General features: G+C 38.0%; 3 protein-coding genes across 3 annotated transcripts; 1 reads left to right on the forward strand and 2 right to left on the reverse strand.

Moving 5' to 3' along the window:
* The first annotated feature begins 425 nt into the window (after window positions 1-425).
* LOC127120470 (probable endo-1,3(4)-beta-glucanase ARB_01444) lies at window positions 426-2,765 on the forward strand. Its single transcript, XM_051050910.1, has one exon. The coding sequence runs from the start codon at window positions 523-525 to the stop codon at window positions 2,530-2,532; it is 2,010 nt and encodes a 669-aa protein (XP_050906867.1). The 5' UTR covers window positions 426-522; the 3' UTR covers window positions 2,533-2,765.
* A 963-nt stretch (window positions 2,766-3,728) lies between these two features.
* Window positions 3,729-6,263, reverse strand: LOC127120479 (probable endo-1,3(4)-beta-glucanase ARB_01444). The gene has a single exon (XM_051050919.1). The coding sequence runs from the start codon at window positions 6,246-6,248 to the stop codon at window positions 4,212-4,214; it is 2,037 nt and encodes a 678-aa protein (XP_050906876.1). The 5' UTR covers window positions 6,249-6,263; the 3' UTR covers window positions 3,729-4,211.
* A 1,315-nt stretch (window positions 6,264-7,578) lies between these two features.
* On the reverse strand, window positions 7,579-9,874 carry LOC127120488 (probable endo-1,3(4)-beta-glucanase ARB_01444). The gene has a single exon (XM_051050933.1). The coding sequence runs from the start codon at window positions 9,784-9,786 to the stop codon at window positions 7,765-7,767; it is 2,022 nt and encodes a 673-aa protein (XP_050906890.1). The 5' UTR covers window positions 9,787-9,874; the 3' UTR covers window positions 7,579-7,764.
* Window positions 9,875-23,869: the final 13,995 nt, after the last annotated feature.

Consider the following 23,869-nt stretch of genomic DNA (forward strand, 5'->3'; position numbering starts at 1 on the left):
CGACATACATAGTAATTGTACTCTGGATACATTATGGATTATATTCTATTTCATTTCGTTCTACTTTATCGTGTATTTCGACTTTATTTATATATGTCATTTTAGATCATCTAATATATATATATATATATATATATATATATATATATATATATATATATATATATATATATATATATATATATATATATATATATATATATATATATATGAACTTATCTTTTATGTTAAGATACTAAATCATGATGTTTTATTCTCATTGAGAAAACTTTGGTTTTATTTGTAGACATGGTCACATTTACGCAACAGCCCAAAACTCACATCTCTTAAACTTGAGTTAATCATTCAATTCTCTTTACTCCCACACTTCCTTCATGCTCCTTGAATTCCTCCAAATAATCTTATTCAATTTTCATCAACAACCCAAATCAAAACATTCAACCCATAACATGTACTAAAAAACTATAAAAACTCAATACATGTTCATCACCATTACTACAATAACCTATTCTATCAGCTGCAATGTCTAACACCAAAAACAACACACCTTTCCTATTCCCACAAACTCAATCCACTGTTCTCCCTGACCCCTCCAAATTCTTCTCTCCAAATCTTCTATCCACACCCCTCCCAACTAACTCTTTCTTCCAAAACTTTGTTCTCAAAAATGGTGATCAACCTGAATACATCCACCCATACCTCATCAAATCATCTAACTCATCACTTTCTGTTTCATATCCTTTTCACCACTTTAACTCAGCTTTCATATACCAAGTCTTCAATGCTGATCTCACCATAACTTCTATTGCACAGAAAACCAATCAAAATTCCAATGAAAATCACATAATATCTTCCTATACTGATCTCAGTGTTACCTTGCATATTCCTTCTACAAACATGAGTTTCTTCCTTGTTAGAGGAAGTCCCTTTTTGACTGTTTCTGTAACAAAACCAACCCCTCTTTCCATTTCCACCATTCATGCCATTCTTTCATTCTCTTCAAATGATAACCTTACAAAATTCACCTTTCGCCTTAACAATGATCAAACATGGATCCTATACGCTTCCTCGCCGATTAAGTTGAGCCATGAACTTTCTGAGATCACTTCCGAACCGTTTTCCGGTCTAATTCGGATCACTTTGTTGCCAGATTCCGATTCAAAAAACGAGGATGTTCTTGATAAGTTCAGTCCTTGTTACCCTTTATCAGGTGATGCTATGCTCAAAGGAAATAATTGTGTTGAGTATAAGTTTGAGAAGAAAGGCTCAGGTGATTTGCTGATGTTAGCACATCCTCTTCATCTTCAACTTTTGTCTAAGAATGATTCAAATCTTACCGTTTTGAATGATTTTAAGTATAAAAGCATTGATGGCGAGCTTGTTGGTGTTGTTGGCGATTCATGGCTTTTGAAAACCGATCCTGTCTCCGTAACTTGGCACTCAAGCAAAGGTGTGAAAAAAGAATCTCATGACGAAATTGTTTCATCTCTTCTGAAAGATGTTGAAGGTCTAAAGTCATCACCAATAACAACTTCATCATCTTATTTTTATGGAAAATTGATAGCAAGGGCTGCAAGATTAGCATTAATAGCTGAAGAAGTGAATTACCTTGATGCAATTCCAATTGTGGTGAAGTTTTTGAAGGAATCCATTGAGCCATGGCTTGATGGAAATTTTAATGGAAATGGATTTCTCTATGATAAAAAGTGGGGAGGTATTATAACCAAACAAGGTTCTACTGATACCGGTGCTGATTTCGGGTTCGGTATATACAATGATCATCATTATCATTTAGGATACTTTCTCTATGGAATTGCAGTGCTTGCTAAGATTGATCCAATTTCGGGTAAGAAGTATAAGTCTCAAGCCTATTCACTACTGGAAGATTATATGAACTTGAGTATAAAATCGAACACGAATTATACACGTTTGAGGTGTTTCGATCTCTACAAGTTGCATTCGTGGGCTGGAGGGCTAACCGAGTTTGCAGATGGAAGAAACCAAGAGAGTACTAGTGAAGCTATAAATGCGTACTATTCTGCAGCGTTGATCGGTATGGCATACGACGATGCGGAACTCGTAGCGAATGCAACGACAGTTACATCATTGGAAATTCTTGCTGCTAAAATGTGGTGGCATGTGAAAGAAGGCGAGAATCTCTACGAAGAAGATTTCGCAAAAGAGAATAGAATGATGGGAGTTTTGTGGTCCAACAAGAGAGACAGTGGATTATGGTTTGCTCCTCCTGCTTGGAGAGAATGTAGGCTTGGGATTCAACTCTTACCATTGCTTCCAATTTCTGAAGCTGTGTTTTCAAATGGTGATTATGTGAAGGAGCTTGTGGAATGGACATTGCCTGCTTTGAATAGGGAAGGTGTTGAAGAAGGATGGAAAGGTTTTGTGTATGCATTGCAAGGAATTTATGATAGTGAAAGTGGATTGAAGAATATAAGAAGCTTGAATGGATTTGATGATGGAAATTCATTGACTAATCTCTTATGGTGGATTCATAGCAGAAGTGAAAAAGAGTAGGAATTTACTCATTCTTAATGGTTTCAAATAAAGCACTTAAAAAGAAAATAAGTTATTTCTGTTTATTAACATGATTCACCATATAGTTTATGAGATTGATGTAAGATACAATATTGCAAGTGTGAAGAAACATACAAAAATGTTTGTGAATGTGCTTGAGATACATTACTCTCATCATAAGACTTAATTTATAATCATTTAGTTACAACTTATAAGGGTAATAATAATGATGTGCAGAATTAAATTATTTTAATTTCTAATACTCCTCAAAGTTGGTGAATAGTGTCGGAAATCCCCCAAAATCTATGGAGAATTTCAATCAATCTTGATGAACAAGATTGTTATTATCCACACAATAGCAAGGAAAAGAATGAACAATGGAGAAAGAAAGAATGTAAAGAATGATAAAGGAGAAGAGTAATAAAATTCTGCCGATGCCCACAAACTTTGGAAAAACTTCTTATTCACTTTGCAACTGCAAAATACTATGAATACAATGTTATGAATACTCTATTCAACTCTATTACAAAAATAAGGATTACTTCATCTATTTATAGATTTAGGTTAACTTGGACCTCAAGCTAAAACCCAAAACTATAAAAGCCCAAAATAGCTAACACTACTAAAATAGGCCTAAGTCAAAATCATGTGTGAAACAACATGTTTCGACACTTCGACACACTAACGCAACTTAACACTCTAGGTGGTTCGACACTTCTTTCCTCTATCGAGCAACCTGCTTCGACAAAAAGAATTACAATTCAATAGATAGGTGTTCTTCATTCCTTACTTGGACATAATTTTTTTCAAAATTTGGGCAGCTCAATCCTTTGGTCAAGACATCCATCCGCGAGTTGATCTTGTGTAGGAACATAAGGAGTGCAAATCAAACCGTAATCAAGCTTCTCTTTGATAAAATGTATATCCACTTCAATGTGTTTTTTCCGGTCATGTAGAACTGGATTGTGAGCTATACTAATTGCTGACTTATCATCACAAAAGAGCTTCATAGGCCCATCACATTTGATCTTCAAATCCTCTAAAATAATCTCCAACCAAAGTAATTGACAAAGACCTTGTGCCATAGCTCAAAACTAAGCTTCAGCATTGGATCGGACCACAACATTATGTTTTTTACTTCTCCAAGTTATAAGATTTCCTAAAGAAAAGTACAATACCCTGTGGTTGACCTCCGATCAATGGCCGAACCCGCATAATCAACATCTGTATATGCCTCAAGAGTAGCACTTCCATTCCTTTTAAACAAAATTCATCTTCCTAGAGTTCCCTTGAGATATTGTAAAATTCTATGAGTTGCAAGTAAATGAACTTAAAGATTGTGCATAAATTAACTAACCACACTTACAACAAATGCAATATCTGGCCTAGTATGGAAAAGGTAAATTAATCTCCCAACCAATCTTTGATACATTTCCTTATCCACTATCACACCTTCTTCCATATTACCCAACTTATGGCTTGGATCAACAGGACTGCCCACAGGTTTACAAGCTAGCTTACCTGTTTCCATGAGCATATCTATAATATACTTTATAATATTCATTTAAATTTTTTTAATACAATTTAGCAAGATACATAGAACTTGATATGCAATGAATTAACTTATAAAATGCAGAATTAAATTTTTTTAATTTCCAACAGCAAGATTATTATAGTTTTCATTCTCTACTATGAATCCACCATAATAGATTAGTCAATGAGTTTCCATCATCAAAACTCTTCAAACTTCTTATATTCTTCAATGCATCTTCCTTGTCATAAATTCCTTGTAAAGCATATACAAACCCTTTCCATCCTTCCTCAACACCTTCTCTTTTCAAAGCTGGCAATGTCCATTCAACAAGTTGCTTCACATATTCAACATCAGAAAACAAAGCTTCAGAAAGAGGCAACAATGGCAGCAAATGAATTCCAAGCCTAGCTTCCTTAAACTCGGCTGGCGCAAACCAAAGTTCACTTTCTCTCTTGTTGGACCATAGAAATCCCATGATCCTGTTCTCTTTTGTAAATTCTTCTGCATATATTTCCCCTCCTTCTTTTATATGCCACCACATTTTAGTTGCTTTGATTCCAAACGCTAAAAGCGTCGATCCGAGGATATAAAGATCTGCATCATTGTATGCCAATCCCATCAATGCTGCTGAATAACATCCATTTGCAGCTTCACTTCTGCTCTTATGGTTTCTTCCATCTTTTTTCACCATTAACCCTGAACTCACCATGCTGCCTCTATGAATATCATAATATCTTAAGCGCGTGTCGTCATCATCGTCAGAGTCTGATCCCGATCCTGACCCTGACCCCGACCCCGACCCCGATCCTGAGCCTGTGTTGAGAAAATCTTTCATAAGTGAATAGGCTTGAGACTTATATTTTTCACCCCATGAAGTATCAATCTTAGCAAGAACTGAAATTCCATAAAGGAAGTAGCCTAAATGATCAATGTGATCATTATAAATTCCAAAACCGAAATCAGCTTCAGAATCAACAGAACCTTGTTTGGTTACAATGCCACCCCATTTGTTATCTTGTAGAAATCCATTTCCGTTTAAAGTTCCATCTAACCAAGGCTCAATGGTTTCCTTCAAAAACTTCTTAACCTTTGGAATCACATCTAAGTAAGAAACTTCTTCGGCTATCAATGCAAGCCTCGCCGCTCTTCCAATCAACTTACCATAAGAGTAAGAATCTTTTGCTGTTATTGTTGATGAGTCTAGGCCCTCTACATCTTTCAAAAGTGATGAAACAATTTCATCATGGAACTCTTTTTTCACACCATTGGTTGAAAGCCATGTGACATCAACAGAATCAGCTTCCAAAAGCCATGAGTCACCAACAACACCAACAAGGTCTCCATCAATGCTTTTATATGTAAAATCATCGAAAACAACGACGTTGTGGTCGGTACTATTAGCTTGAAGTAGCTGAATATGAAGAGGATGAGCTAACATCAGCAAATCATTACCTGAACCTTTCTTCTCCCACTTATACTCCATAGTAAATGGTTCTTTGAATGAAGCATCACCAGACACCGGGTAACAAGTACTAAACATGTCAAGAACATCTTCGTTTTCGGAATTTGAATTCGTCAACAAAGCAATCCGAATTACACCGGAAAATGCCTCAGAAGCGATCTCAGAAAGGCCATGAGATAACTTGATCGGCAAGGAAGCGTATAAGAGCCATGTTTGATCATTGTCAAACTTAAGAGTGTATTTTGTACATTCTTCATTTGAAGAAAAGGAGTTAATGGAATGAATAGTAGTGACTGAAAGAGGTGTTGGTTTTGTGACAGAAAAAGTTAAAAATGGACTTCCTCTTACAAGGAAGAAAGTGAGATTAGAAGAAGGGATATCCAAGGTGACACTAAGATCACTAAAGGAAGATATTATGTGGGTTTTTTCATTGGAAGTTTTTGTAGAAGAAGTGATGGTAAGATCAGCATTGAAAACTTGTGATATAACAGAAGGGGTGATGGAAAGAGAAGGGTATGAGACAGAAAGTGATGAGTTAGATGATTTGATGAGGTAAGGATGAAAATATTCAGGTTGGTCACCATTGTCTAGAACAAAGTTTTGGAAGAAAGAGTTTGTAGGGAGGGGTTTGGATAGAAGTTTTGGAGAGAAGAAGTTGGAAGGGTCAGGTATGACAGTGGAACTTGGATCTGTCATTGGAAAGACAAAAGGAGAACTCATTTTTTTGATATGAGTGATTGTAGTAATGTTGAACTTGAATATATGTTTATGGTGATGAGTTTTTATAGTAGTTAAGGGTATGTAATGAATGCAATTCTACATAACATTAACTTTGATTGTTATCAATGTTTGAATTGAAGTTACTCAATCTCTATAACTTGTTTAACTATTGAGTTGTTGTGAGTATGGTTTGAGTTTTGTAATATTTTATTGAATGGTTGTGTTGATGGCTATGTATTAATGGGTTTGTGAACTAAATTTTTGCTTAAGTCATGTGTTGGTTTGTTGATAGGAAATTAAATGGATTTAATAAGGAGGGAAAGTAGGAAGTGTGGGAGTAAAGAGGATTGAATGAGTGATTAAAGTTTAAGAGAAGTGAATCATATTATATATATTAAAAATGTGTTGTATTTAAACTCGGGTCGACCTGCTCAACCTGATTCATTTAGAGTGGTCTGGTTTATTCTTTCTTTGTGAAAGAATTAAGTAGTCGTCGAAATATACACAGTCTCTCAAACATGATGTTTAAAGGACATAAATGCTTTAATTGAAAGATCAGAATTACACAATCGTTCGAACATGAGACTTGCTTTTGTGAAAAAACTAGATTTTTTCTTTAAAACTTTTTTTTTTAAAGTAATTTTTATGGGAATTTCTTTATAAATAGGATTAGTTATTTTAAATTTATTTTTAATAAATTTAAAAAATAATTTTGATATCTATTAATTTTTACATCTAATCCTTTATTATGTATGGTTAGTTATTAAAAAATATTGAGATTTAACGATTTGGATAAAAATATATTTATGGATAAAAAATATCTTTTGAGTAACTGATGCAACATTAGTTCTTCAAAAAAAGTTTCTTGCGAGATATATTAAAGATGAAAAATATGTTACTTTAGACAATAACAACACTAAGAAGATACCTTATAATTCAAGTAACAATAATCAACCTGCAATAACTAAATAGCTATATAATTCTATTGATTTTTTGGTCCAAATCATTGTAGTTCGATTTATAATTCTATTGACTTTTGTGTCTAAGGGGGATGGAATCGAAACCTAATATGACCGAATTTTGTTTTATTAGTTTTATAGGAAAATATACAAAGGAGTGTGTGATTTAATTCTTTAACAACTATAATCAATAGAGTAGTAGCAAATACTATATTATTGTGCTTATTTTTCTTCTTTTGTTTAACAATTGAAAGTTGACAGAATAGGTTCAAGTAATGCCTCTACAAGTTGCATTTATTTATATCAATAGCAGCTGGCTTTAGTTTTTTTAAAAATGAATATTTCCAAAAAAGCATAAAAAAAGTCAAAGATGGCTACAACTTGTTCCTCTTACACATTATCCCCACAAACTCATCATGCCACACAAATAGCTAGCAATGGATTCAATACAAAACTCATCATGTACCAAAATTGAATGAAAATACTATTAAAACAACATCACTCTCATTTTACTTATAGGCATTAAAAACCAAAATGGTTGTTTAACCAAATCTTTCCTACTCATCATCATCATGATCATCATCACCACCTTCACCTCTACAATGAATCCACCACAATAGATTAGTCAAAGAGTTTCCACCATCAAAACCCTTCAAGCTTCTTATCTTCTCCAAACCACTTTCATTATCATATATCCCTTCCAATGAATACAAGAAACCCTTCCATCCTTCACTAACACCTTCCCTTTTCAAAGCAGGCAATGTCCACTCCACAAGCTCCTTCACATAACCAACATCAGAGAACAAAACCTCAGAAATTGGACTCAATGGAATAAGCTGAATTCCAAGCCTAGCTTCTCTAGATTCAGCTGAAGCAAACCATAGTCCACTATCTCTCTTATTATTCCACAAAACTCCCATTATCCTATTCTCTTTTGTAAACTCTTCTTCATAGAGCTTCCCTCCTTCTTTCACCTGCCACCACATTTTAGCTCCAAGAATCTCCAATGATGTTAATGTTGATCCAATGGTCACTAGATGAGGATCACCATATGCCATTCCCATCAATGCTGCAGCATAGTATGCATTCACAGCTTCACTGGTACTCTCTTGGTTTCGTCCGTCTGTAAACTCGGTTAGCCCTCCGGCCCACGAATGTAACTTATAAAGATCGAAACACCTCAAACGCGTATAATTTGTGTTCGATTTTATACTCAAGTTCATAAAATCTTCCATGAGTGAATAGGCATGTGCCTTATACTTCCTACCCCAAGATGGGTCAATCTTAACAAGCACTGCTATTGCATAAAGAAAGTATCCTAAATGATAATGATGATCATTGTAAATTCCGAACCCGAAATCGCCACCGGAGTCATTAGAGCCTTGTTGAGTTATAATTCCTCCCCATTTTCTATCATGTAGAAAACCATTCCCATTGAAAGTTCCTTCAAGCCAAGGCTCAATGGTTTCTTTCAAAAAGTTTCTGACTTTTTGAATAGCATCAAAGGAAAAAACCTCTTCTGCTATCAATGCAAGCCTTGCCGCTCTTGCGATCAGTTTTCCATAAAAATACGACGAAGTTGTTGATATTCCTGACGAGTTTAACCCTTCAACATCTTTAGAAAGTGATGAAACAATTTCATCAAGTGATTCTTCTTTCACACCTTTGCTTGAATGCCAAGTAATTGAAACAGGTTCTGATTTCAAAATCCATGAATCACCAACAACACCAACAAGCTCACCATCAATGCTGTTATACTTGAAATCATCAAGAACAGTTACATCATTTTCATTCTCAGATAAAAGCTGAAGATGAAGAGGGTGTGCTAACAATAACAAATCACCTGAACCTTCCTTCTCAAACTTATACTCAACACAAAACGGTTCTCTGAGTTTAGCATTACCTGATAAAGGGTAACAAGAACTATACCGATCGAGAACAGCTTCGTGTTTTGGATCGGAATCGGGCAACAAAGCAAGGCGAATTATACCGGAATAGAAGTCAGAAATGATCTCAGAATGATGAGGAGTCAACTTGATAGGTGAAGAAGCATATAGTATCCATGTTTGACCATTGTTAAGGTGAAAGGTGAATCTAGTAAGGGAATCATTGGAAGAGAAAGAAAGAATGGCATGAATGGTGGAAATGGAAAGAGGGGTTAATGATACAGAAAAAGTCAAATAGGGACTTCCTCTAACAAGAAAGACACTTAGACTTGAAAAAGGGATATCTAAGGTAACACCAAGATCACTATAGGAAGAGATTATGTGTTTTCCACCAGTACTTTGTTTGTTGTTGGAAGTTATGGTGAGATCATTGTTGAAAACCTGTGAAATGACAGCAGAACTTGAAGAGCGAGATGGATATGAAACAGAAAGTGATGAGTTAGATGATTTGATGAGGTAAGGATGAATGTATTCAGGTTGGTCACCATTGTTGAGAGTGAAGTTTTGGAAGAAAGAGTTAGTAGGGAGGGGTGTGGATAGAAGATTTGAAGAGAAGAAGTTGGAGGGGTCAGGGAGGACAGTGGAATTAGCTTGTGGGAACAGAAAAGGTTTGTGCTTGTTGATAGTAGACATTGTTGGTGATAGAAATGTTACTGGTTTATGGTTATGGTGATGAATGTGAGTTTTATAGAGTATGTGTTAGTGAAATTCTATCTTACTTTGATTTTAGTATTGTTAATATTATCAGCATTGGCAACTACTATAGCTACAACTTGCTTCATATAATATTGAAATCGTGCAATAAATTATAGCACAAGTCGGTGGCGGCTTAATTAGCACAACGTTGTGCCAGCTACCTAAAGTATTGAACAAGTTTCATATATATGTTGTTTTAAAAAGGAATAGCAAAAGAGGCTTCTCACCACTAGGATTGATCATTGATAAAATGAGGTTGGTTTTCTTAAACCATGTAAAAATTTGAAATATTCCGACGCAATTTAATCAATCGACAAAATTTTTGTTTATTTAGAATTGGTAAAGAGGAGTAAGAAATTTATAGGTTATGAAAATAACTTCCAAACAAAGTTACATAGTTTTGGGTATTAATTTTTTGGAGGGTTTTAAAACCTCTCGTTCGAGATCATATGTCATATTTTCTTAAATCTTAAGAAAATAATTAATTATTATATTTGGTAACACAATTAAATTGTATTTTGACATCATAAACAACTATTATAATATATTAAATATGTTATGATAAATAATACGCCATAAAAATTATATTTGCCACATCAATTAAAATTTGACGTGTCACCTAGAATTCATTCTTGCAACATATTTACACAACTACATTTCAACTTCTATTTCAAAAATTATGTTAAAAAATATTATTATTAAATATCTCACAAAAGTTAATTAAAATTAAACACTTTACCATTCTTTATAAAATTCAATCTTTTCAACTTACATCTAAAAAATAATAATAAGTACACAATTTTGTGAATTTTTTTTAAAATAACCATGTTTTTCAAATAAAATACGAAAATAATCAAGTTTTCAATTTTTTTTCCAAAATAACCATGTTTGGGAGAGGATGCGCCGGGGGAGTTAGCGCACCCCTTAAAATTTTAGAGGAGGTGCCAGTTGTATTGGCGCCTATGCATTGGGCTCCTAAAGGAGGAGCCAATGCAAGTGGCGCCTGCTTGGGCCTCCTAAAGGAGGCGCCAAGGGCAGTGGCGCCTTAGTGTCCCTCCTAAAGGAGGCGCCAATAGACATGGCGCCTTAGTGTGTGTGTGGTGGGTGTATGCGCCACCACATCTGGCGCATACACCCCCTACTGTTATTTTTTTTTTTCTATTTTAATTTTTTTAATTATATTTTTTAATAATATTTTTTGTTTTTAATATTTAAAATTTATTATTTAATATATAATAAATAAAAATAAAAATAAAATAACTTCATTAAATATATAATAATTGATTACATTAGAAAGACCAAAAACCTAATGACCCGCCCGATTATAACGTCCCCCGGTTCCACATCCCGGTGCGTTAGGTTGTCTCCGAGGTCTCCCACGATTTTCTTGAGGTGTTTGTGGTCTTTGGGTGCTGACCTGATCGAGCGATGGATGGTTGGAAGGTCCGGCAGAAGTTCCGGCGGTATTTGACAGATGTGTCATCATTTGCTCCCAATATCCGGAGGGGCTCTGGCCAATGGCGCTTCCGTAATGGAGTTCGGTGCCCATGTCATCGTAGTTAAGGCGTTGGGGTTGGGTGAATTGGGGACGATATAGTTGCCCAAATTGGGCCATTGAGTCGTTTTGAAAACGAAGCAATGGTTCTTGGGGCGTACTATAGTTAAACAGTGGTTGAGTGTTCATTGGTGGGGGGCTACGATGACGTGACCCATATGAATCATCTGTGCTATAGACGGTTGTGGTTGCGGGGTTTGGTTCTTGGTTTTTTGTTTGGGTGGGTGGTATGAATGGATTGCGACGTTGGATGGTTCGTTGTTGGGTGGTTGGCATGAACGGGTTGCGATGTTGGGTGTGTGGTTGTTTTGTGTATGTGGTTGGTTGATGTTGTGTGGTTGGTTGTTGGGTTTGGGTGGGTTCACATTGGTGTTGGGTGGTGAATTGATAGGACATACGATGACGAAGCAAGTTGGCGCTGATCCATCAAATACCGCGGCTCAGATACGAATTGTTGAGTTGTTACAGACCTAAACCATGCATATATTGTTGAGTCGGTCTTGCACCTTGGATGACTGGTTCGTTCAGGATGTGTTGTCGTCGATTCCTCCATTACCGACACATGTCTTTTGCAAAGTCTCTCCAGTCAGAATAATCCCACTGTGCATCGACCCTTTTTTGATGCCAATTCCCCAAACACGTGGGAGATTCTGGAATATGTTGTAGCACTCCGAACTGCAGTTTGACCCGGTCACTTTGGTGAATTTCAACTGTAGTGAATTGGATAATCCGTGTCTTCGTTGTCCAAACTGCAACATCGTCATGGTTCACATCATGATTCAGACCCAGATATGGCCTCCAAACAAACTGGAAAAAATTACCGAATCGTTAGATGGAAAATAATTTGAGAAGTATTTTTAGATTAACTATAGTTTGGTAGGAGTATTACATCATCATGTCCAATGCGATCCAATAGATTTCGATAGACTACAATAGCGTGTTTCAGACACCTATTGTAGTTCATTCCCCTTACTGACCACCTAAGATAATAAAAAGAAGTGAAAAATATTATTTATGGTTAATTTAAATAATAGATATAATTAACTAAATGATGAATGGTAAAGTGCTAGACTTACTTGGTTGCAAAGGGGAACACGAATGGACGCTCATTTATCGGGGCGAGCGACGACATCCTAGACCACCCCCAAGCTTGAAGCAAATAAGCACATGAAAAAAAAGTACAGGTATTCTTTTTTGCAGTTCTACACATTGCACTATATAGATGGGCCAACACAGCTGAACCCCAACTATAAGTGTTTACCTTATTGATGTTGCGTAATAAAGGTAAATACATTATATTCACAGAATTACCTGTACTTTCTGGGAACAAAAAGTTACCAAATAAAATCATAATATAACACCGAGCTTTTATTATTTTCTCATACTCGGTTGAATCTTCGGACAGTACTATACTGGCATAATATTGTTTAAGGTATTTTAAATTTATACCTTACCCCCTTGCTTGACTGGATGTGTCTCCCTCAGTTTCGTCATCTAACAAAGGGGCACCCAATAATTCATTGCATATATTGTTGTCTTGGTTAACTTTCCCATCCACTGCCTTTCCATCTATACGAAGACCCAACAACATGTACACGTCCTCAAGTGTGACGGTACACTCACCAATCGGAAGGTGAAATGTGTGGGTCTCGGGTCTCCACCTCTCCAACAAAGCCAGAATGAACTTGTAGTCCACCGAGTACGAAACAATGTTTAGTAGATTTCCAAATCCACATCCTCTAATATATGGTTCTATTAAAGGATCGTGGGGTACATATTCATGTACACAACATCTAAACCGCTTCGGATCCTAATAACAAAAAAAAACGAAAATACAATTAGAAGAAGAAATACATACTCAAGAAATATGTATTAGATGTAATTCAAAAATAGAAACTAAAGAGAAAGAGATTTCAAAGGTATAACACAAAGAAGATATGTATTAGAAGCAATCCAGAAATAGTAACTAAAAGAGAGAGATAACATACAAATGCCGAGGTATTCTCGATTGTGTCTCTGTGTTCATCGCCCATAGTTAACAAAGACATGATTCGATTTTGCAAAGCTTGAGTTTGTTAGATGAAAGAAATGTGGTAGAAGAAAAGAGTGTGATGAAGATGATTTGATATTGTTGATATGAGAGACTATTTATAGATGAATGAGTGAGTAGGTTTAGAAACCAAAAAGAGTGTGATTGGTTGCATGCAAAGGCAAGAGGAGACAAGTGAATGACAAAATTCAGCATGGAAGGTCATGTGAGGAATCTACTAGGCGCATGTGAAGAAATCACATGCAAGAGGAAGAGGAGCCCTTGACTTTGGCGCCTACACGTGACTTTTCACATGCAAGGAAGAGGCGCCCTTCCTCTTGGCGCCTTTGTGTAAGGCATTTGGAAGGGGCGCCCTTCCTAGTGGCGCTTATGTTAAATTTTGTGAAGAGGCGCCCAACCCTATGGCGCCTATGTTACTTTATGGTGCCAAGGGAATGGGCGCCTATGTTTACTTTATGTTTAATCTTAGGGCACATTAGGGCACAGAGAACTTAGGGATTCTTTGATTCCCTGGCTATTGAGTATTCTTTTCAGTCTTCCCTCTGTGTATTCTTTTCAGTCTTTCCTCTGTGTGCTAGATTCCTTCAACTGCATGTATTCTTTTCACTCTTTTCTCTGCGTGTTGGATTCCTTCATCTGCAAGTATAGTCAAGTCTGTACAGACAATTATGAATTTATTAATGCATTGGCCAACTATTTATGTTGTGCAGTTGAACAACTTAGCAATGCATTCAGTTTCAATTCCATTCAACACAATGTCTTCCACACAACATTATATGATCAGTGCACATGTTAAAGGTGAAATATTTGATCATCAGTTGTTCGGTTTTTGTTTTCGAGACACACAGGTGACTCGTTTTACAATAAATCGGTGATCAAATTTTTCACACCTAAAACAAAGAATAGAAAAGAAATTGCAGTGCAATAATGTGGGTCAGATCATCTATAAAAATCCAGTTTGTTTTGCAGAAAACCAGGTAAAATTTTATCAGAAGAAGATTCGAGATGATGATGATGTTCAACATATGTTTGGCAGTCACGAACAATCTGGTTACAACGATATAGAGTTGTATATATTACCACATCAATAACAGGAGTCCCAGTATATTGATCAGTCACAAGTGTTTTGTGAGACTGATGACAAATAAGCTGAGGTGAATGTTCCAGACGATGAAGAAGAGGAACCTGAGATCATCGTTGATTCGATGGTGAACGCTGAAGAGGAAGAGGAGCCAATACCAGTAGGTCATGTATATTGCCCACCCCAACACATGACAAGGTTAAATTTGGGTTCAGATGAACCTTCGGGAAATGTATGGTACAATCCTTACGTGCAAATGCAAGGATCTCTGAAACAAGGAGACACATTTCGCACAAAAGAGGAATGTGTAAAAGCCATCAAAAAATTCCACATGGAACTATCAGCAGATTTCAGAGTTGACAGAACTGACGCATTGAGGTATAAAGTTTATTGTCCGAATGAGCACTGCCTTTTTAAGTTGTCAGCTTCGTACAGGAAGAGGAAGGAGTCTTGGGAGATTGGATCAATGGGTCCAGATCACACATGCATGCTGACAAACCCAATGCAGGATCATCGTAAATTAAGCTCTCAACTAATATGCGATGAAATATTGTCTGTCATTGGCGATAATCCATCTTTAAAGGTGAGTACAATAATCTCGCATATTAGGGCAGAGTACAACTACACACCATCATATAGGAAGGCATGGATAGCTAGAACAAAAGCTGTTGAAAAAGTGTTTGGCAATTGGGAGGAATCTTACAAACAACTTCCAAAATACATGTTCGCTCTAAAACACTATGCTCCCGGTACAATTTTCAAGATGGAAACATTGCCCGCATATACACCAGATGGTACGTGTGCTGTTGGAAATAGAATATTTCACTGTCTATTTTGGGCGTATCAACCGTGTATCATAGGTTTTTCTTTCTGTAAACCAATTATACAAATTGATGGTACATGGTTGTATGGAAAATACAAAGGAACGTTACTGATGGTAGTGGCACAAGATGGGAACAACAATATTTTTCCGATCGCCTTTGCCTTAGTTGAAGGGGAGACTGCTGAGGGATGGAGTTTTTTCCTAAGAAATCTCCGATTGCACGTTGCACCTCAGCCTAACTTGTGTTTGATCTCTGATAGACACCCCTCAATCATCAGTGCATATAATAACATTGACAATGGCTGGCAAAATCCTCATTCGACGCATGTGTTTTGTATTATACATATTGCTCAGAATTTCATGCGAGAAATCAAAGATAAGACGTTGCGTAAGAAGGTTGTCAATGCAGGTTACGCATTGACAGAACCTTCTTTCAAACACTACCGCGAGGAAATAAGATTGTCGAACGAAGATGCGGTTCGGTGGATCGATAGTATTCCGTTGGAGAAGTGGACCAGGGCATACGACGGCGGACAACGTTAGGGCCACATGACAACAAATCTTGTGGAATCAATGAACTCTGTCTTCAAAGGAATTCGTAACCTACCAATAACCGCTTTGGTGCAAGCTACATATTTCAGGCTAGGGGCGTTGTTTGAAACCAGACGCTCAAAATGGAGTTCCGTGCTGCAATCTGGACAGTTGTTCAGTGACGCTTCAATGAAATTCATCAGACATGAAGTTGCCAAAGCAAACACACACGTGGTTACGGTATTTGACCGAACAAAAGGTTGGTTTAGTGTTGCCGAGTCCATGGATCACAATGAGGGCATGCCAATGGGACAATACAGAGTCGAATTAGATAGAGGCTGGTGCGACTGCGGAAGGTTCCAAGCCTTTCGTACCCCCTGCTCCCATGTCATAGCGGCGTGCTCAAAAGTTCGAAGGGATCCATCCTACTTGCTATCTGAAGTTTACAAAGTCGCCAGCCTTTCAAATGTTTATAAAATTAGTTTTTCAGTAGTGGCAAAAGAGGATTATTGGCCAGAATATCAAGGGGACATCGTCTGGCACAACGAAGTTATGCGAAGGAAGAAAAAGGGTCGCCCTAACAGCACCCGGATTCGAACCGAAATGGATACGGCGAACAAAATGGTTAGACTATGTAGTTCATGCCGTCAACCAGGTCACAATCGTAATAACTGTCCTAGTGTTGGAACGAACACAACCAAATAAATTCAGATGTATCTCTATTGCTATATATGGAAACTTAAATTTATTTCAAAGTACCTCTGTTGCAATATATGGAAAATTAATTTTACTTCATAGTAGACGTCTGTGACGAAAAGACAGTTGTTCATAAAAAATAACACAAACAATTAAAACAACTAGAATACAAAAACTATGCGATTACAACCATCAAAACAATTTTGAACATGTACTGCATCGTCCTACGAGCGTCTTGGTCGGTCTTAATATCCACCCATTCATGCACTTCTCCGTTTTGGTTGAACGTGGACACAAGCCATTGTATTCTTCTAATCCGTTCACCCTCTCCAATTTCTCCCTCTAACCAACTATACAACGTCCGATTAAGACGTTCAAACGTATCTGTATTCCAAAGTCGAACCTGTATCGGAGCCGCAGCGGTGTCGCATCCGCGAAAAACAATCGGCAGGGAAAAACAAAACAAACAGAGCCGCCACCGTGCGCTGTTTATCCCAAAAGAGGGAAAGGAAACGCTCGAAGTAAACCTAGGAAAGACATGGTCTCGCGACCAAAGAGAGATGGGATCGGGAGTCGGTTATGCGAAGGGAAGGTATTAGCATCCCTACGCATCTGTCGTACTCGACGGGATCCACGCTCAAAAGAAAGAATAAGGTTGCTAAAACTGCTCAAAAGAATGCACACACACACACACCGGAAACAACACAGGTGGGAGAAGAGGGGAACGGGCTCGCTAGGATATCGCATCCTATGCCTACGTATCTCATCTGGAATGAGAATCAGAGCTACCGTAGTTCGGCTCACGCACGCCGAAACAAAACAACACAGGAAATCGACTGCCAATCGCTGGACTTATGTCAAACTCCACACAAACAGGAAAACATGGAAACCGAATGTCAATCGCTGGACTTGCATCGGACTCCGAACCAACAAACACACACAGGAAACTGACTGCCAATCGCTGGACTTACGTCGGACTCCACATAACAAACACCAATAGGATACGGACTGCCAATCGCTGGTCTTACATCCATATCCTAACACACAAGAGGGGATACAAACAACAAGTTACTAAGGAGTCTGGCACTCGAGCCTAGTAACTGTCAAGCAAACACACACAAAGAAAAGAAAAAAGGGTGCCCGGAGAGATCTCGTACGATCTCCTGCCTACGTACCTCATCTGGTATGAGGATCAGGGCAACGTAGTTCCCCTTAACAGGGGAGAAACTTTCTCCTAACCAGAGACTGGGAAATGACCAACTAGAAGGGAGTCTGACTCGAGCCTAATAGTTATCATGTATTCCACAATGGTCATAGGTTGAGTTTTCTATCTAACTTGCACAGGCAGCAAGCTATCCTAAACAGGCAAAGCAAAGCATACAAGCAAAACAAAGCCAACATACACACAATTAGCACACAATATATACACACAAAGTGGGCTCACACAAGGGTTAGGCTGTGAAACACAAGCCAACTGTAATCGGGTAATGTCAGCTCTTAACCCTAACATTAAGAGTTAGGGTGAAGCAGATGAAATGGGAAGTGAGGGGTGTGCCTCACAGCTCTTATCCCTGGCCTGGGAGAGCTTCAGACAAATGAAAGTGTGGGTTCAGAAAGTGGGAACCCTTCTACACTTATGACTGACTCAACAGAGATCTTGGGTTAATATCCACAATGCATCAACACCAGTTGTGTGAGCAAAGGGATGACTCAACTGAATAGCAGGAGATGGATTGCACATCTCTTGTATCTGCCAATTGCCTCTTAGAGGTCTTTTCCTGTTTGGCACAAATATAAACAATCACAAGCATTGCCTCTTAAGGAGGGCTTCAGACAGGTGCCTGCCCAAGTAACAGGACAGGTCTTCCAGACTACATGAAGTCAGTGGGTTATACCTCAATTGTTTATGCAACCAAGCAACAGCAAAAGCAAGTTCAAAAGAACTATAGCAACTAATGTACCTGAAAACGATCTAACTCAGTCAGTTTACAACTCAAAAAGTCAAACAGACAGTTAATGGTCAACAGTTAACTGTACATAGTCAAACAACAAGCAAACTATGCATCAAGGCAAAGCACCAGCTCAACTCAAAGGATCTAATCCACCTATAAGACAACTCAATGTTAATCAACATCAATCAAATAGGCAGCTCAAGCCAATGAACCAATTCCTCAAGGCCATATGCTTCTTGTCCTGAAAACACAACTCAAACATAAGCACAAACCACTAGGACAAGGCCTAGGGTCAAAGAGGGAGAAATAATTCAAAACAGAACATGAAAATTGGCATGAATCAAGCTTAATCCAATTATAACATCATCCAAAAAGTCTCATGTCCATATCATCAACCAAATTCATCTCACAAAGCATCTAAGGCAAAGCATGCAAGTTGAAAGCTCATTGAAGCAAACAGAATGAACCAATCCACATCAACTCAAAAATGATTCAATAAATCCCCAGAAAAATCATGGCTAAACAGAACACATCACAAGATCATCATACCAAAAATCAGGGCATTTAGACAAGTGGAAGCATGGAAAATAAATTCCATAAGGCAAGGTAAGCACAAACAAGCTCAAATGAGGCACAATTTCATACATCAACTTCACACAAGTCTAAAACAGAATCCAAACATGATAAATGCATCCAACCAAAGCCACAATAAACTTCAAAGTGTCTAGAATCAATGTGCAAAATTTCAAGTTCATATGATAAACATCCAGCATTTCACAAATCATCTAAGTTCATGACTCATCAAAAGTCCACACATGACCAATCAGCAAAGAAAACCTCAAACAAATCAGAAATGTATTCAAAAATTCTACAAAAATTCATGATCAATCCTAACATCCAGAAGAAGCATCATGCAAACATTCATATCAATTGGCATTTATTTGGCATGGTAATGAAAATCAATAATTCAAGCAAGCAGAGGTGTGACACACATTGTCACACCCACATTAATCAGACCATATCTCAACAACCAGAAATGAGAAAAATGCAAACTCTATACCAAAATGTCCATTAGGATGTCTATTTTAAGCATGCAAAGTTTCAAAATCATTGGAGCAATATCCATCATTTCATGAAGCAAATGGTAAGGTAGGTCCAAAATGCATACACATGAACAAACCCTAGGCAAGTTTAAAATTCATCCAGGCACCAATCATGAAAAAATAATCATTAAATTCTAGAGATCATGAGGAACAATATGCAAAAATCCCCAGGTCATTTGGATTAATATTCAGGGAGATATGAATTTTGGAATGAATGAAAAAAAATAAAAATCATGATGAAGCATGGTATGAACATATGGAAGAACATGGAATAAAATGAAATAAGGCAATTTGGAAATGCACGAGCTGGGATTCGAACCGAGGGAGAATTCAAATGAGGCGCGTTCAACATGTGAAACGCACCGTTTCACTAATATTACATGGCAAGGCAAAACGCACTGGTCCAATCATTTCGCCAGGTAAGCCACACGTGGACCAGTGCATGAGGATAAACACAGAAATGCATGCAAATAGCGCTAACACGGATCAAACACCATCTGGAAAATGCAAACCCTAATTGTTCTTCAACCTTCATACGTGTTCATCATCTCAAGAACACTTTTGCTCAGAAATTCATAAAACTTATATCATTGCACTCCTCTCTCAACAAGCAACACGAATCAATGATCAATTTAACCTAAATCCACACGCATCAAGAGATTCGAGCTAAAGAACATTCACTCATCAAACTTAGAATCGACAGAACTAAGTCATTTCTTCATGGAATTTCAAGATCTAAAGTTCAGTGGAATCAGCATGGAAGGATCTACCAAAAGCATATAACAATTTCATGAATGGTGATGATCGAATTCTAACCTTAATTGAATTGCAGAAATGAAACAGAGCGATTCAGGTCCTGGAAAGTCCAAACAGTTCTTCCTTAGTGCTCTTATGAATGAATGAAGGAAGGTTTAGAAGTTAAACTTGCTCGATTCTTGCAGAAAATCCAACTGCCATTGATGATGTTTATGCTTCAACAGTCCTCGAATCTTGAAGAAATCCTCTGAATCTTGCTTCCAATAGCCTCAATTATGCTGGAGGATGATGATTTGATTGAGGAAACAGCAATGTATATGGAGAAATTTGATGAAAAAGTGAGAGAGAAAATTGAAGAGTTTTGTGAATTTTGATCTAGATCTGAGAATTTGATGTGTTAATCACAAAAACAGTTATGATTTAACTTTTATATGTTCTGTTAATGATCCTTGCTAATCATGATTAGGCTAATGCAAAGGATTAAGTGAAATCAAGTGTTTTGGCCAATTTTGCAAGCGCACCCTATGCATACAATGACCAATGTAACAGTGCACAATACTGGTTTGAATCAACTTCAAATGCTATGTGGAAGCCAAGGCAAGTGATTGGAAGTGAAAGCAATGCATATTTTTCAAATTGTAATTTTCCCTCCAAATTTCAAATGGAAAGTCAAATATTTTTGTGATCAAAATGCATGGCCTATGATGCTTGGATTGGATAGTACATGACAAAACAAGAATGTTGCAAAAAATCCCACTCCATTTGGCCTTATGGTTCAAAAGTTATGCACTTGTGAAATTCAAATTATCTTGACCAAGATTTGACCATATCTTCTCAACCATACGTGAGAAATTCATGTTCTTGGACTTTTTGGAAAGGTGAGAACAAGATCTACAACCTTCATGTTGGACAAAATTTCATTTGAAGCATTTTTGATGATGTAAACTTGAGGAGAAAACCTTTCCATTTTTGGCAATTTTGAATTATAAGTCACTTTCTATTTTTGGAAACTTTTCATCTGACCTCAAATTCTTCATTGTTGATGTTTGAAATGTCAAATGAGACTTGTTGGAACATGAATGAAGTGTTTCTAACCATCTCCCACCTCCAAATCCAACAGTTGACTTGTGGTTGACTTTTGTTGACTGATAGATGACTTGGCTATGCATAGATGAATTTGAGCCTCAACTTCCTGATGAAATGGCTCCAACACGAAACCCTAGCTTATACAAGCTCAATAAAACCATAGGATGATCCCTATCTCATTGAAGATCTCATCTCCTTAACAAACCCTGATTGGCACAATTCAACTGATTAGGGTTGACCAGAGGTCAAAACCCTAATCCTAAGGAACTGATCAAGCACAATGAACCTCCTGGTGATGATAAGACCATGATGATGATGAGGTACCATTCCAACCAAGATAATTATCAATCTCCTTGAGGAACCAAGAAACCCTAATTGAAGCACAAACCCTCAGATGGCTAGTGATCAATTCATGAGACCCTCAAGCTTGAATCTTTTAACCTCTTTATTTTCTGAGAAAGACCTAGGAGGATGACTAGCTCAATGTTTCCATATGATATGCAAAAATGCAATGACTAATGTCCTAAAAAATGAAATGCAATATGCTAAGCTAGTCCCAAGAGAGGAGGGCAAATTTTGAGGTGTTACAGCTGCCCCTATTCAATCCACTGTGAACCTGTCGATATGAACAGCCTCGGCTTTCAGATGATCAGGGTGAAGAGTGATTGAATACCAAGAACAGACGAACAATTTGCACTCTGATGGGAAAATAATTAACAATGCCTGTCAGAATTGGCAAAGACGCAATCTCGAAAAGAAGAATCCGTCGGGTACGGAGAAAATCGGCCTGAATACCGAAACAAAATGTTGACCTGGATACCAAAATAAATGGTAACACAGGAATAACCATGGCCTGAACACCACCTATCCGCTGGGGATTATTATTATTATTATTTTACTTTTCTTGAACCCCGAAACTTTCTGATGATTTCCTCTTTTTATTTTCTTGAACCCCGAACAAACATTTTCTTGCGTATGATCCCGGATCACCGCGGTTGAACCCCGACAACTCCATAGTAGCCTTGTTTGCCAAATAATGAACCCCATTCTCCATTTTGAACCCCAATCGCCTGACGATAACTTATGATCGCCATTGTGAACCCCGTTCTCTAGAAAACACCTCGTGTCTCCCTTTCTCCATTTGAACCCCGTTCTCCAGAAAATGTCTCAACACTTCCTTTTCTCCATTTGGACCCCGCTCTCCAGAAAATGTCTCAACACTTCCTTTTCTCCATTTGGACCCCGCTCTCTAGAAACTTGTGATAATTCCGCTGGCAACGTCGGAAATAACACCAAAACACCACTCTGATGGCGACATATCAGAGGGTACACCTTCACAAAAGGAAGGTAACATGTGCATCTCTTCCTCAGAAGACACCCATAACGACCTCTGTTGACCTCAGCCAAAGTCTAAGGTGACACATGAATAGACGATAATCCTGAGGACCTCATCCCGGATATGATCTTCAACTCCAATCTCCATTTGAACCCCGCTCTCCAAAAAATGCCGCAACACTTCCTTTTCTCCGATTGAACTGTATTTTCGCGCTGATCGCGTAACGTCCTTTGATTTTATTTCCATCTCTGCCCGACGGAAAAGCTTCCTCCAGTATCGTACTACTGGGGAACATTGCTAACCTGACGTCATGATGCTAAACTCCTCAGAGTAACATCTTCACCATCCGGCGAAACCAAATCTCAAGCGGTAACCACGGCTCGAGTCGCACTGATCGCGATCTTCATTTCCATCTCTGCCCGATGGAAAAGTTTCCTCCAGTATCGTACTACTGGGGAACATTGTTGACCTGACGTCATGATGCTAAACTCCTCAGAGTAACATCTTCACCATCCGGCGAAACCAAATCTCAAGCGGTAACCACGGCTCGAGTAACTGATGCTTGCAATGATGATGCATGATTTTTTTCAACGTAATGCTCCATAATCATGGAAATGCTACGCAATTTATTATGCAATATGCTATGCTTATCTACATGATGAATGCATGAAAAAGTATCCCCCTCAAGGGACTCTTCTGGGGGAGCTCGAGGCACTCTACTAAGGAACTTGCCAACACTCCGATCTCCACCCTGCTGGGGAATAACACTGCTTCTGGGAAATAGGCCACCCTTACCAGGAATAGCCTCCTCTGCACCCGATCCGCTTGGGGACTTCGCTGGGGAAAGAACCACCAACGCACGCTGTGGGGAAACAACGGTCTTTGACTTGCTGCGGATACAACAATCCCGACTTTGCTTGGGGAAACCACCACCCACAGATACCTCCGCTGGGAAATAGCAACCTTCAGGCCTGGCTGCCGAGGAAACACCGATCTCCAACCTGCTGGGGGAGATAACCATCCTGACCCTACTAGGGAAGCCACAGACCTT

Source organism: Lathyrus oleraceus, chromosome 1 (assembly GCF_024323335.1).
Source record: "Lathyrus oleraceus cultivar Zhongwan6 chromosome 1, CAAS_Psat_ZW6_1.0, whole genome shotgun sequence".
Classification (NCBI taxonomy): Eukaryota; Viridiplantae; Streptophyta; class Magnoliopsida; order Fabales; family Fabaceae; genus Lathyrus; species Lathyrus oleraceus.